We start from the raw sequence: 14,833 nt of genomic DNA on the forward strand, positions 1-14,833 counted from the left end.
CATGCAATGAAATGTATTTATTTTGTAATGCCAGTTGTGTTGAATCAACAAATTACAGAACATATTGATGGGTACACTTCCTACTTTTACTTCCTGCTTTACTCCTATTGGTACACTCCCAATGGCTGCTGGTCCCCCCCATTATGCCATCATTGACTTGAATGGGGATACCCATTCTATTCATTCAATTTCTATGGCAGCTCATGCGGTCAGGAGCGGAGGAGAGTGGATTGCTATTCCAACGGTTATTACGGAGACTGCGGTCATTTGGTTGGCCAATTACCGTCATCCAAAATTCCATTAAATGGAATGTAGTATTCTAGGCTCCAGTTACAGCATGTTTCAATCTATAGCTACTACTTGTCCCTTAATCTATATTCCAAAAACAGTTTATTCCGGTCAGCAACACTCACAGACTAGCTGTTGAATACATTTTTTGGGAGGGTTAGCTGTTTTTAACCTCCTTCAAAACTCATTACCCCAATCGCATTGTCCAAGGACCTTTTCAACATGTTGGTTGCCTGAGCTGTTTTGAGATAGTAAGCCTCACCTATCTGGCCTGGTAAAGAAAGAGAGAGAGAGAGGTGAAAGGGAAAATAGAATGAACTCATAGGGCCAGGGAACAGTATTTGTGACTATCTAATGCTGAGACTACACTGAGGGCTAGGAGGGCAACAATCAATGGGGGTTTCTGTGCGTGTGTGGAGCCCCTGGCTGTTCCCAAGCCACTACCAAACAAAGCCACTACCGGCCGTGATCCAGGGGCTAAGCCAAGGACATAAAGACTCCTCTTAATCAACTGCTCTGTTGCCTGGCCCTCTTTTTGCACTCTAACCTAAAGTACCCTTTTGAGCTCCAACATAACATATGCTAGGCAAGAGAAAGAATGGGATTCTTCCTGATGAATCATGAATTTCTGTTTTTCTGACATTAACCTCCATTGATATAAAATTGGAGCTGACCCATCCCTAGACAAACTCCTGTTGTCCTGATTACATTCCTGCCAAGAAAAAAATGGCCGAAACCAACAGTGAGCATAACCCAACATTATCTAGGCTACATAACCCAACACTATTAACATAACACAACACTTAACATAACACAACATTATCTAGACTACATAACCCAACACTATTAACATAACCCAACATTATCTAGACTACATAACCCAACACTTAACATAACACAACATTATCTAGACTACATAACCCAACACTAACATAACCCAACACTATTAACATAACACAACATTATCTAGACTACATAACCTAACACTATTAACATAACACAACATTATCTAGACTACATAACCCAACACTATTAACATAACCCAACACTATTAACATAACACAACATTATCTAGACTACATAACCCAACACTTAACATAACACAACATTATCTAGACTACATAACCCAACACTTAACATAACACAACATTATCTAGACTCCATAACCCAACACTATTAACATAACCCAACACTTAACATAACACAACATTATCTAGACTACATAACCCAACACTTAACATAACACAACAATATCGCAATTCACAAAGTTGGAGGAAAACAGAAAGGAAAAAGCATGGTTGAAAACCCCCAGAAACTTGCACCAAAAGTCAGCGGAACCCAACATTATCTAGGCTACTGTGCATTCGGAAAGTATTCAGACCCCTTGACTTTTCCCACATTTTGTTGCGTGACAGCTTTATTCTAAAATGGACTAAATAAATAAATAAATCTTAGCAATCTACACATAATACCCCATAATGACACAGCCGAAAAGTTTTTTTTAGAAATTTTAGCAAACAGAAATACCTTATTTACATAAGTATTCAGACCCTTTCCTATGAGACTTGAAATTGAGCTCAGGTGCATCCTGTTTTCATTGATCATCCTTGAGATGTTTCTACAACTTGATTGGAGTCCTCCTGTGGTAAATTCAATTGATTGGACATGATTCGGAAAGGCACACAACTGTCTATATAAGGTCCCACAGTTGACAGTGCATGTCAGAGCAAAAACCAAGCCATGACGTCGAAGGAATTGTCCGTAGAGCTCCGAGGCAGGATTGTGTCGAGGCACAGATCTGGGGTACCAAAAAATGTCTGCAGCATTGAAGGTCCCCAAGAACACAGTGGCCTCCATTCTTAAATGGAAGAAGTTTGGAACCACCAAGACTATTCCTAGAGCTGGCCGCCCGGCCAAACTGAGCAATCGGAGGAGAAGGGCCTTGGTCAGGGAGGTGACCAAGAACCCGATGGTCACTCTGATAGAGCTCCAGAGTTCTTCTGTGGAGATGGGAGAAACTTCCAGAAGGACAATCATCTCTGCAGCACTCCACCAATCAGGCCTTTATGGCCAGACATGACAGTCCGCTTGGAGTTTGCCAAAAGGCACCTAAAGACTCTCAGACCATGAGAAACAAGATTCTCTGGTCTGATGAAACCAAGATTGAACTCTTTGGCCTGAATGTCAAGCGTCACGTCTGGAGGAAACCTGGCACCATCCCTATGGTGAAGTATGGTGGTGGCAGCATCATGCTGTGGGGATGTTTTTCAGCGGCAAGGACTGGGAGACTAGTTAGGATCGAGGGAAAGATGAACTGCGCAAAGCACAGAGAGATCCTTGATGAAAAACTGCTCCAGAGTGCTCAGTACCTCAGACTGGGGCGAAGTTTCACCTTCCAACAGGACAATGACCCCAAGCACACAGCCAGGACAATGCATGAGTGGCTTCGGGACAAGTCTCTGAATGTCCTTCAGTGGCCCAGCCAGAGCCCGGACTTGAACCCGATCGAACATCTCTGGAGAGACCTGAAAATAGCTGTGCAGCAATGCTCCCTGTCCAACCTGTCAGAGCTTGAGAGTATCTGCAGAGAAGAATGGGAGAAACTCCCCAAATTCAAGTGTGCCAAGCTTGTAGCGTCATACCCAAGACGACTTGATGCTGTAATCACTGCCAAAGGTGCTTCAACAAAGTACTGAGTAAAGGGTCTGAATACTTATGTAAATATGATATTTCTGTTTTTTATTTGTAATAAATTTGCAACAGTTTCTATAAACCTTTTTTAATTATTATTATGGGGTATTGTGTGTAGATTGAGGAGAGAAAAATATTTTAATGCATTTTAGAATAAGGCTGTAACGTAACAAAATGTGGAAAAAGTGAAGGGGTCTGAACATTCCGAAGGTACTGTAAAAAAAAATATTTAAAAAATATACCTTTATTTAACTAGGCAAGTCATTTAAGAACAAATTCTTATTTTCAATGTCGGCCTAGGAACAGTGGGTTAACTGCCTTGTTCAGGGGCAGAACGACAGTTTTTGTACCTTGTCAGCTCGGGGATTCGATCTTGCAACCTTTCGGTTACTAGTCCGATGCTCTAACCACCAGGCTACCTGCCGCGTACATAACCCAACATTATCTAGGCTACATAACCCACCATTATCCAGGCTGCATGACCCAACATTATCAACATGGAGCAACATTATCGGCATAGCCTTGCATTATCTGGGATAAATAACACAACATTATCAACATGGCCCAACATTATTTAGGCTACATAACACAACATTAGCAACCTAAATCGCCATGATTCGGAATAACCCAACATTATCAACATGACCCAACATTGTCTAGACTGCATAACCCAACATTATCAACATGACCCAACATTGTCTAGACTGCATATCCCAATATAACCCAACATCATCAATATAACCCAACATCATCAACATAACCCAACATCATCAACATAACCCAACATCATCAACATAACCCAACATCATCAACATAACCCAACATTATCTGACTTCACAAAGCGGTATGTTGGTGGAAACACAAATGGAAAAACATGCCTGGCTGCTGACCTGTCTGTGACATTAGCCAGAGTTAGACTGTAGATAATAGATATTCAGTCAGGACAGGCCCCTAGCTGTTCCACATTCAGGGTTCATCACAGGTCAGACCTACTCATTAACCCAGATGCACTAATCAAAGAGCTGCAGGGTCTCTGTGATGTGAAAGTGGGGAGTTCAAACTCAATGAGTTTTCTACTACAGAGCAGCTAAATGCACACATTACCCCCTTAAACAAGTAATTTCCATAGTTGTAACTGGGTAGTCACGAGTCATGAGGTAGTCACCTGGAATACATTTCGATTAACAGGTGTGCCTTGTTAAAAGTAAATTTGTGGAATTTCTTTCCTTTTTCATGCGTTTGAGCCAATCATTTATGCTGTGACAAGGTAGGGGTGTGCAAAGCTGTCATCAAGGCAAAGGGTGGCTACTTTGAAGAATCTCAGATATAAAATATATTTTGAGTTATTCTACAATGTAGAGAATAGTAAAGAAATAAAGAAAAACCCTGGAATGAGAAGGTGTGCCCAGTTTATTTGTATGTCATGTACTCAACAATCAACGTGTGAGCACTGACTGTACCGTATTTATTTTGGTTAATTTAATCATTTTAAGCACGACGATATGGTTTGGTTTGTACCCACTTGTATTTATTTTGTTTTCAATGAAACAAACAGATAATGTGCTTTTTATTTTGCAACTGTATCCATGTGTTGGCCATCGTTCCTAGCATACCAACTACCACATAGCAGAGAGGTCAGGTAACTACTAGTGGAGAGAGAGGCTGGTCCTGGAGAATCTCTCGCCTGCTCTCGTTCTCTGTCTCCAACACCCCTCCCCCCAGTTCCACGCTGTTAATCCTCCCTCCCTAGCAGATCTTTACCTGACTCACTCCACTCTCCCGCTCACTGCAGTTTGAATCAAATCACTAGCGCTCCATTGGCTAGAGGCCCGGGTCACTAGCGCTCCGGGTCACTAGCGCTCCATTGGCTAGCGGTCCGGGTCACTAGCGCTCCATTGGCTAGCGGCCCGGGTCACTAGCGCTCCATTGGCTAGCGGCCCGGGTCACTAGCGCTCCATTGGCTAGCGGCCCGGATCACTAGCGCTCCATTGGCTAGCGGCCGGCTCACTAGCTCGCCATTGCCATTGGCTAGCGGCCCGGGTCACTAACACTCCATTGGCTAGCGGCTGGCTCACTAGCTCTCCAATGGCTATCGGCACTGGGTTGTGTGACCCAGCAGTCGGCCAGTCCTGCCTCCTGTGTGCAGTCCAGGATTTTCCCATGGGAGCGGCCTGAGGAGAGCGTACGTGTGTCGGTCGAAGAAAAGTCTCTCTCCCACCACCTCCCACCTTTCCTCTCCCTCTTCACTCGCTAGCCCTCTGCCTTTCTCCTCTCTAGCCTTATCTCCACCACCTCTCCTTTCAAACACAGTATCACATTCTTAATACCCTTATTGTCACAACAATGAACATTCTCTTTGGCTTTGTCCCCAAAAAGTGTGAGATACCCAGACTTGTAAGAAGAGTATAGAGAGCTGGGTTACAAGTGTATCTTAGCAACACTCATGAAACATTTGACACATTTTTACATGTTGTGTTTATGTGTGGACAACATGTATTTATTTTTTAAGTAGTTAGTATTACATAGGCTAGTTAATTTGTTCTCTGTAGACAACAATGCCTCTACTGTTTTAAACAGTCATTCATATGCTATGCATATACTTTGAGAAAGAGGATGCAGTGATTGCATTATAACAAAATTAAAAATCACATTTTAACACCAAGGTGGCATTTTATGGTAGTGTGTGTGTAGCGAGGGAATGGTGTGTGTGATGAGGATGGTGTCTATTTGTGTCAGAACGGTGTGTGTGTGGACTGTGTGTGTGAGGACGGTGTGTGTGTATGGGAGGACGGTGTGTTTGTGTGTGTGGACTGTGTGGACAGTGTGTGTGAGGACGGTGTGTGTGTATGGGAGGACGGTGTGTTTGTGTGAGGACGGTGTGTGTGTGTGTGAGGACGGTGTGTGTGTATGGGAGGACGGTGTGTTTGTGTGAGGACGGTGTGTGTGTATGGGAGGACGGTGTATTTGTGTGAGGACGGTGTGTGTGAGGACGGTGTGTGTGTGTATGGGAGGACGGTGTGTGTTTGTGTGAGGACGGTGTGTGTGTGTGTGTGAGGACGGTGTGTTGTGTCTGTGTAACAAACGTGGATGGAAGGAATGAAAACAGCACATGGATAAGCTGGGAGAATTACGGGAGCAGGTTTTGACTTGCTCAACCATGGGAAACTTTGAGCTGAGTAAATAGTGACTGTTTTCCTGGCTGAAATGCTGGTGTGTGTGTGTGAGTGAGTGAGAGATCAGCCAAGGTAGAATACTGAGGGCGTGAGAGCGATGTCTCCATTCAGAGGTTAACACCTGTGTCACTCCCACACCTCAATGGACTACACTGCAGTCTCTACACTCACATCGCTTATATCCCTTTCATACTAAGACGATTTTTTTCCCACCAACTGTTTTCTTACTTTTCTTTATATCTGAAAGGTATTGTTATCTGAAAGGTATTGTCAGTATCAAAGCAGAAACTTTTATTTACGCCAAATGACTAGTAATTTCAGTAAAGTTCGGACTATGGCTTAGTATGAAAAGTAGCCGTAATGCTGAGGTTGCATTGACACGGACTACACTCTTAATCTCTTGATTGTTGCTAGGCAGCGCCCGTTACTACTATCCTCCTGGCAGTTCTAAACATTGCAAGGCATGGTTTTCTCAACCACAACTAGATGGATCCATGAAGAATTACTGTGGGAATGAATAGCACTGAATGATGAAAATATTGGAACAAAGTAGGCTAATGTGTCCACATCACCAACAAACTATCATGGTCGTGAAGATGGCACGACAACGCCTATTCCCCCTCAGAAGACTGAAAAGATTTGTCATGGGTCCTCAGATCCTCAAAAAGTTCTACAGCTGCACCATCGAGAGCATCCTGACTGGTTGCATCACCGCCTGGTATGGCAACTGCTCGGCATCAGACCGCAAGGCGCTACAGAGGGTAGTGCGTACGGCCCAGTACATCACTGGGGCAGAGCTTCCTGCCATCCGGGACCTCTATACCAGGCGGTGTCAGAGGAAGGCCCTAAAGTCACAGACTGTTCTCTCTTCTACCGCACAGCAAGCAGTACCGGAACGCCAAGTCTCTGTCCAAAAGGCTTCTTAACAGCTTCTACCCCCAAGACTGCTAAACAGTTAATCAGATGGCCACCCAGACTATTTACATTGACCCCTTTTTTACACTGCTGCTACTCTATGCATAGTCACTAATAACTCAACCTACATGTACATATGACCTCAATTACCTCAATTAACCTGTCCCCTTCACATTGACTCGATACCGGTACCCCCTGTATATAGCCCCGTTATAGTTATCTTATTGTAACTTTTTTTTTAACTTTAGTTTTTATTTAGCAGATATTTTCTTACTCTGCATTGTTGGTTTAGGACTTGTAAGTAAGCACTTCACTAAGGTTGTATTCGGCGCATGTGACAAATACATTTTTTATTTGATTTAATGCAATTGAATGCATGTATCAAATTGTTGCTTACTGAAACTCCCAAAGTCATCCAATCCTTGTAATACATTTTAAGCAATAGCCTATCCGCGTGTGGTCAACTAGACGATCATTTCAGCACCGTTTTGATTGGGTCAGCGCCATCGCGCTGCTTTGAGACAAGCGTTGGGACTCATCTTGATAAATCAATGTCAGATTTTTATTTTCACTGAATCTCCATTTGGATATTGGTTAGACTACAATTAGGCTGTGGAAATGTTAGCTAAGTTGAGCTGAATGCTGCTCATGATCATCTTGTCTGGTTGACTAATTTATTAGTAGTGATCAGAACATTTTGCCAGGATGTTATGTAGTTTAACAAGGGGATTATTTGGCTCTTCAGTCACTTTGTAGCCAAGGCGTACTCCCGATCAAAATCCTGTGACTTCACTGACTTGTCTGATAATCAATCAATGTGATTTTGTTTCACTGAATCTGTCTGTATAGGCTATTTGGTTAATCTGTTTCTGGCTGGGCAAATAAGTGGAGCCGGTATGGCAAATAAGTGGAGCCGGTATGGCAAATAAGTGGAGCCGGTATGGCAAATAAGTGGAGCCGGTATGGCAAATAAGTGGAGCCGGTATGGCAAATAAGTGGAGCCGGTATGGCAAATATGTGGAGTCGGTATGGCAAAACTATTAATTTGCTCATCTATCACTGATCAGAAACATTTAGCATGCAACAATGTAGCCTAAATCAAGAGTAGGACTTTCATTTTGATCGATCTCATATAGGCAACTCCAAAAGCCAGAGGAGGTTGTGAAATATGAGCACGAGACATGATTTTGAAAATATAGATTGCTATTCTTTTCTATCAGTGTCATGATGAAGATCAGACCCTATGCCTGCTCCCTAATATAGGGGAGTGAGGGTATCCCTAACCCTAACCCTGCTCCCTAATATAGGGGAGGAAAGAGATTAAACGTGGGTAAAAAAAACATGAGCTTGGGCTCGATTTCAAAATATCACTTTTTTGAGTTTCCACACGTTCCTGTAACACAAGTTGTATAGGAAGAATTTATTGTATTTTATTCTGGTATATTCCACTATAGTTTTACTATAATGTACACTGAGTATACAAAACATTAGGAATACTAATATTGAGTTGCGCACCCCCCCCCCCCTTTTTGCCCTCAGAACAGCCTCAATTCGTCAGGGCATGGACTCTACAAGTTGTCAAAAGCATTCCACAGGAATGCTGGACCATGTTGACTCCAATGTTTCAAACAGTTGTCAAGTTGTCTGGATGTCCTTTGGGTGGTGGACCATTCTTGATACACACAGGAAACTGTTGAGCGTGAAAAACCAAGCGGTGTTGCAGTTCTTGACACAATCAAACCGGTGCGACTGGCACCTACTACCATACCCCGTTCAAAGGCACTTCAATCTTTTGTCTTGCCATTGACCCTCTGAATGGCACACATACACAATCCATGTCTCAATTGTCTCCAGGCTTTAAAATCCTTCTTTAACCTGGTGCCTCCCCTTCATCTACACTGAATTGAAGTGGATTTAACAAGTAACCTCAATAAGGGATCATGGCTTTCACCTGGATTCGCCTGGTCAGTCTGTCATGAAAAGAGCAGGTGTTCTTCATGTTTTGTCCAATCAGTGTACAGTCATGGCCAAAAGTTTTGAGAATGACACATATTAATTTTCACAAAGTCTGCTGCCTCAGTTTGTATGATGGCAGTTTGCATATACTCCAGAATGTTATGAAGAGTGATCAGATGAATTGCAAAGTCCCTCTTTGCCATGCAAATGAACTGAATCCCCAAAAACATTTCCACTGCATTTCAGCCCTGCCACAAAAGGACCAGCTGACATCATGTCAGTGATTCTCTCGTTAACACAGGTGTGAGTGTTGACGAGGACAAGGCTGGAGATCACTCTGTCATGCTGATTGAGCTCGAATAACAGACTGGAAGCTTCAAAAGGTTGCTTGGAATCATTGTTCTTCCTCTGTCAACCATGGTTATCTGCAAGGAAACACGTGCCGTCATCATTGCTTTGCACAAAAAGGGCTTCACAGGCAAGGATATTGCTGCCAGTAAGATTGCACCTAAATCAACCATTTATCGGATCATCAAGAACTTCAAGGAGAGCGGTTCAATTGTTGTGAAGAAGGCTTCAGGGCGCCCAAGAAAGTCCAGCAAGCGCCAGGAACGTCTCCTAAAGTTGATTCAGCTGCGGGATCGGGGCACCACCAGTACAGAGCTTGCTCAGGAATAGCAGCAGGCAGGTGTGAGTGCATCTGCACGCACAGTGAGGCGAAGACTTTGAGGATGGCCTGGTGTCAAGAAGGACAGCAAAGAAGCCACTTCTCTCCAGGAAAAACATCAGGGACAGACTGATATTCTGCTAAAGGTACAGGGATTGGACTGCTGAGGACTGGGGTAAAGTCATTTTCTCTGATGAATCCCCTTTCCGATTGTTTGGGGCATCTGGAAAAAAGCTTGTCCGGAGAAGACAAGGTGAGCGCTAGCATCAGTCCTGTGTCATGCCAACAGCAAAGCATCCTGAGACCATTCATGTGTTGGGTTGCTTCTCAGCCAAGGGAGTGGGCTCACTCACAATTTTGCCTAAGAACACAGCCATGAATAAAGAATGGTACCAACAAATCCTCAGAGAGCAACTTCTCCCAATCATCCAGGGACAGTTTGGTGATGAACAATGCCTTTTCCAGCATGATGGAGCACCTTGCCATAAGGCAAAAGTGATAACTAAGTGGCTCGGGGAACAAAACATCGATATTTTGGGTCCATGGCCAGGAAACTCCCCAGACCTTAATCCCATTGAGAACTTGTGGTCAATCCTCAAGAGGCGGGTGGACAAACAAAAACCCACAAATTCTGACAAACTCCAAGCATTGATTATGCAAGAACGGGCTGCCATCAGTCAGGATGTGGCCCAGAAGTTAATTGACAGTATGCCAGGGCGGATTGCAGAGATCTTGAAAAAGATGGGTCAACACTGCAAATATTGACTCTTTGCATCAACTTCATGTAATTGTCAATAAAAGCCTTTGACACTCATGAAATGCTTGTAATTATACTTCAGTATTCCATATTAACATCTGACAAAAATATCTAAAGACATTGAAGCAGCAAACTTTGTGAAAATTAATATTTGTGTCATTCTCAAAACTTTTGGCCACGACTGTATATGTGTGTTGACTGTGATCGGGTAGGTGTGTCTAGTCTGTTTATGAACAAAATAACCAACTATTGATTTAATTTGGATGGTGCAGCCACGGCTACACAGACCCGTAACATTGGCCTAATTAAACGCAAAATATGCTATTCTATTCTTTTGAAAATACATTTGTATTAGTCTCAATGTTTCTTAGGACCTGCCTAAAATGTATTAATAATGGATTTATTGTTGATGGTGTATGTTTATTAAAATAGACGCCCACCACTACTACCACTCGTCCCAGAGATGTTTTACATTTTATTTAACATTTATATAACTAGGCAAGTCAGTTAAAAACAAATTCTTATTTTACAATGATGGTCTACCCCGGCCAAACCCGGACGATGCTGGGCCAATTGTGCACTGCCCTATGGGACTCCCAATCACGGCCGGTTGTGATACAGTCTGGGATCGAACCAGAGTCTGTAGTGACACCTCTAGCACTGAGATGCAGTGCCTTAGACCGCTGCGCCACTCGGGAGCCCAAAGTCCTATTAGAAAGGAGTATTAGCAATAGACAGGAATAGGATCACGATTAGTCCAAAAAATGATCAAACTCATATCATTTTAATTTTACCTTTATTTAACTAGGCAAGTCAGTTAAGAAATAATTAGTATTTACAATGACTGCCTACCCCAGCCAAACCCTAACTCGGACGATGCTGGGCCAATTGTGCACTGCCCTATGGGACTCCCAATCACGGCCGGTTGTGATACAGCCTGGGTTCGAACAAGGGCCTGTAGTGACGCCTCTAGCACTGAGATGAAGTGCCTTATACCGGAGCGGCAGGTAGCCTAGTGGTTAGAGCATTGGGCCAGTAACCAAAAGGTTGCTAGATAGAATCCCCGAGCTGACAAGGTAAAAATCTGTCGTTCTGCCCCAGAACAAGGCAGTTACCCCACTGTTCCTAGGCCGTCATTGTAAATAAGAATTTGTTCTCAACTGACTTGCCTAGTTAAATAAAGGCTAAATAAATAGACCGCTGCGTCACCTGGGAGCCCATCATATCATTTATACACATTATTATACATGTTATTAACGTAGACTATTAATGTTCTAATATTAAGGTGTTGTGCGCCACCTTATAGTTGGATCAGTCCACAGAGGACAGGAACTGAGCTGGCTGGTATTCATTAGGCACCAAGCGGAGTTCAAAAGACTGGAACGGGGAGGGAATACCTGAACTTTTGCAATGAGAAACGCTCATTTTCGTTGCTACACTTTCCCCTGATGAATACAACCCTGTTTTCGCTCTACTGACCGTCTGTTGATTTACAGCCCCCTTCTTTAAGTGGTGTTGTTGTACAGGGGTGGAGTTCAGGTGTATTTACAGGGCGTTTAGCACCAGTGTGCTGCCAGGGGGGCTAGAGACGGGAGAACTAGAGAACACAAAAGCACCAAGGAAGTGTGAATTCTACCCAGGCGTCAACGCTGTCTCCACAGTTCCTCTCCATCCCCTGGGTGGGGTGGGGGGTGAGGTGTGTGTTATGGGCTGTGGGGTAGACACTGGTTGACTCTCGTCTGGTGTCTGGTGTGTGGGTGCTGCGGAAATGCCTGATTTGTCTTCACAACATCACATGAAATGCCTTACCTTGGAGAGGAAGGTTTAGACAGGCTCTCTTTTTGGCTAGCAGATGTTTTTATTCAAAGTGACTTACAGTTGACACAGCTACATTTATTCAGTACATGTGGTGTTGCCAGCTCCATGCTTCATTCGTGTCTCTTGTGAATACCATGCCGATGTAATACAGTAGATAAATATGAACTTTTCTTTCTGTATTTCAAGGTGTGTTGGAGGGCTGGGCGTGTAAAGTCTTCCGCATGCTTCCGATCCGAAACAGTTTGGAACAGTTCTTGCATTATATTATGACTAAATTGTATGACGTTTTATTTAGTTTTGGTGTTCGTTAAGGGTTTGTGCTGTACCAAACAGCTTAGTTAGATGTCAAATTGCGCAACCTATTTTTATTTTTTATTTACCTAGGCAAGTTAGTTAAGAACAAATTCTTATTTACAATGACGGCCTAGGAACAGTGGGTTAACTGCCTTGTTCAGGGGCAGAATTACACATTTTTACCTTGTCAGCTTGGGGATTCGATCTAGCAACCTTTCGGTTACTAGTCCAACGCTCTAACCACTAGGCTACCTGCCGACTAAGATCTCTGCAAAAACGTCAAAATGAATGACAGATTTCTTGAGCTATCTTAGATTCATTCTGACTTTTGACGAAGTGTATATTGGCTACGGAGTCTCAAAATGGACAAACTATTGAAGCTAAGGTCTTTTAAGGGAGTATGATCGAAACACTCGTTTGGTTCGCTAGAACACTCATTGGGTTCTCAGCTAGGCGTCAGCCGAACCGAAGCAAGCGGAAGCCTTAACAGTGACCAGTATCTTTATGTATTTCAAGGTGTGTAACAGTGACCAGTACCTGAAGATGCCTAGAGAAAACATGACACGCCTGCTGAAGGAGAGAGGTACGTTCCCTGTCCCTTCCTCAGACACCTTTTGGTTTCAAAGGTGAGACATTTCATTTAGAAAAGTAAATGAATGGAATTCCTGCGGGACAAATATTTTCTATTCAGTGAGTTTTCTATTCCTCTCTGCAGGGTTCTTACAACAACAGCAGCAGGCTCCTGTTCCACCGGAGGGTGAAACCTGGGACGACCCCCCTTCCCCGGCCCCATTCCTGGCCCCAGGGGCCCCCAGGTACTCCCCTCACTGTCGCTGGGCCCCTCTGTCAGACCTGGACTCCTCCACCCTCACCTTCCCTAGGGGAGCAGTGTTACAGCTGCACACCGTGCCCCCCGGCCTGCTACACAGGATACCCTTCTTCTTTATCTGCACCGGCTGTGGCAAGATCTTCTGGGAGGGCTCCCACTTCAGCAGGGTCCTGTCACAGTTTCAGGAAGTGTTGTGTATCACTGAGGATACTCCGAGTTTTTCAACCCAACAGGCCCAACCCCTAACCTCTGACCGCTAATCTCTGTCCATCTTGCAGGGATCAAAATGGCCGCTGACTGAACTAGGCCTACTGTACTGATTACTGTCTTCACACACCTATTTTGGTGCTTTTCCATTTCGTCTAACTTTATCTTCCTAGTTTACTACGTCCCGTTCTACAGACTGTTATGTTATTACAATGGAATTAACACAAGTTTTGAAGCCATATGTTATTATGAGTTGAAAGACTGGTTTGTCTTTTTATGTGGGAATGGATCAGGTTATGACTGCGGTCTACTGTCTGGGAAGCTTTTTTACGAGTATATGTTTTATGAAGACACAGTACCAGTCAAAAGTTTGGATGCATCTACTCCAGTTTTTTTTTTTTTTTTTAACTATTTTATACTTTGTAGAATAATAGTGAAGACATCAAAACTATGATATAACACATATGGAATCATGTAGTAACCATAAAAGTGTTAAACAAATCAAAATATATTTTAGATTTAAGATTCTTCAAAGTAGCCATCCTTTGTCTTGATAACAGCTTTGCACAATTTTGGCATTCTCTCAACCAGCTTCATGAGGAATACTTTTCCAACAGTCTTGAAGGAGTTCCCACATATGCTGAGCACTTGTTGGCTGCTTTTCCTTCACTCTGCGGTCCAACTCATCCCAAACCATCTCAATTAGGTTGAGGTCGGGTGGTTGTGGAGGCCAGGTCATCTGATGCAGCACTCCATCACTCTCCTTGGTTACTACATGATTCCATATGTGTTATTTAATAGTTTTGATGTCTTCTATTATTCTACATTGTAGAAAAGAGTAAAAAAAATCAGAAAAACCCTGGAATGAGTAGGTGTTCTAAAACTTTACTGGTACGGTATATGTTCTTCATCTTAAACTCGGTTTGATTTTAACTACTTTTCCATAAGTGACAAGGGACTTCATACTATTCTATATTCTGTGAATGCTGTATTTTATTGTTGATTATGAAACAAGTTGTTTTATAAAAAGGTAACTCTTGTTATCACTGATGGCGTTCCGTATTTCTGTCAATTATTTATTTCATTCTTATCTTAGGATGGTGGTAGACAGGCTTCAACCAGCCTGAGATGAGGTGTAGCCAACATCTTAGTTAGTTTTCTTACTTTTCTTGAATTATTAGCATAAAGTTTTGGATGTCTGTCTATTATGTGCTGATCTTATTGCTCTATTTCAACAG

General features: G+C 43.1%; 1 protein-coding gene across 2 annotated transcripts in view; it reads left to right on the plus strand.

Moving 5' to 3' along the window:
* Positions 1-14,004, plus strand: part of exd3 (exonuclease 3'-5' domain containing 3) — a 64,466-nt gene extending 50,462 nt beyond the window's left edge. Inside the window, exons 20-21 of one of the 2 annotated variants that reach the window (XM_038989616.1) lie at positions 13,076-13,142; positions 13,275-14,004. In XM_038989616.1, coding sequence (XP_038845544.1) covers positions 13,076-13,142; positions 13,275-13,648 — 441 coding nt within the window. In that variant the 3' untranslated portion in view covers positions 13,649-14,004. Of the gene's footprint in view, positions 1-13,075; positions 13,186-13,274 lie in introns of both variants that reach the window. The other variant, XM_038989617.1, reaches the window with a different exon arrangement.
* The last annotated feature ends 829 nt before the right edge of the window (positions 14,005-14,833 follow it).

Source organism: Salvelinus namaycush, chromosome 3 (assembly GCF_016432855.1).
Source record: "Salvelinus namaycush isolate Seneca chromosome 3, SaNama_1.0, whole genome shotgun sequence".
Classification (NCBI taxonomy): Eukaryota; Metazoa; Chordata; class Actinopteri; order Salmoniformes; family Salmonidae; genus Salvelinus; species Salvelinus namaycush.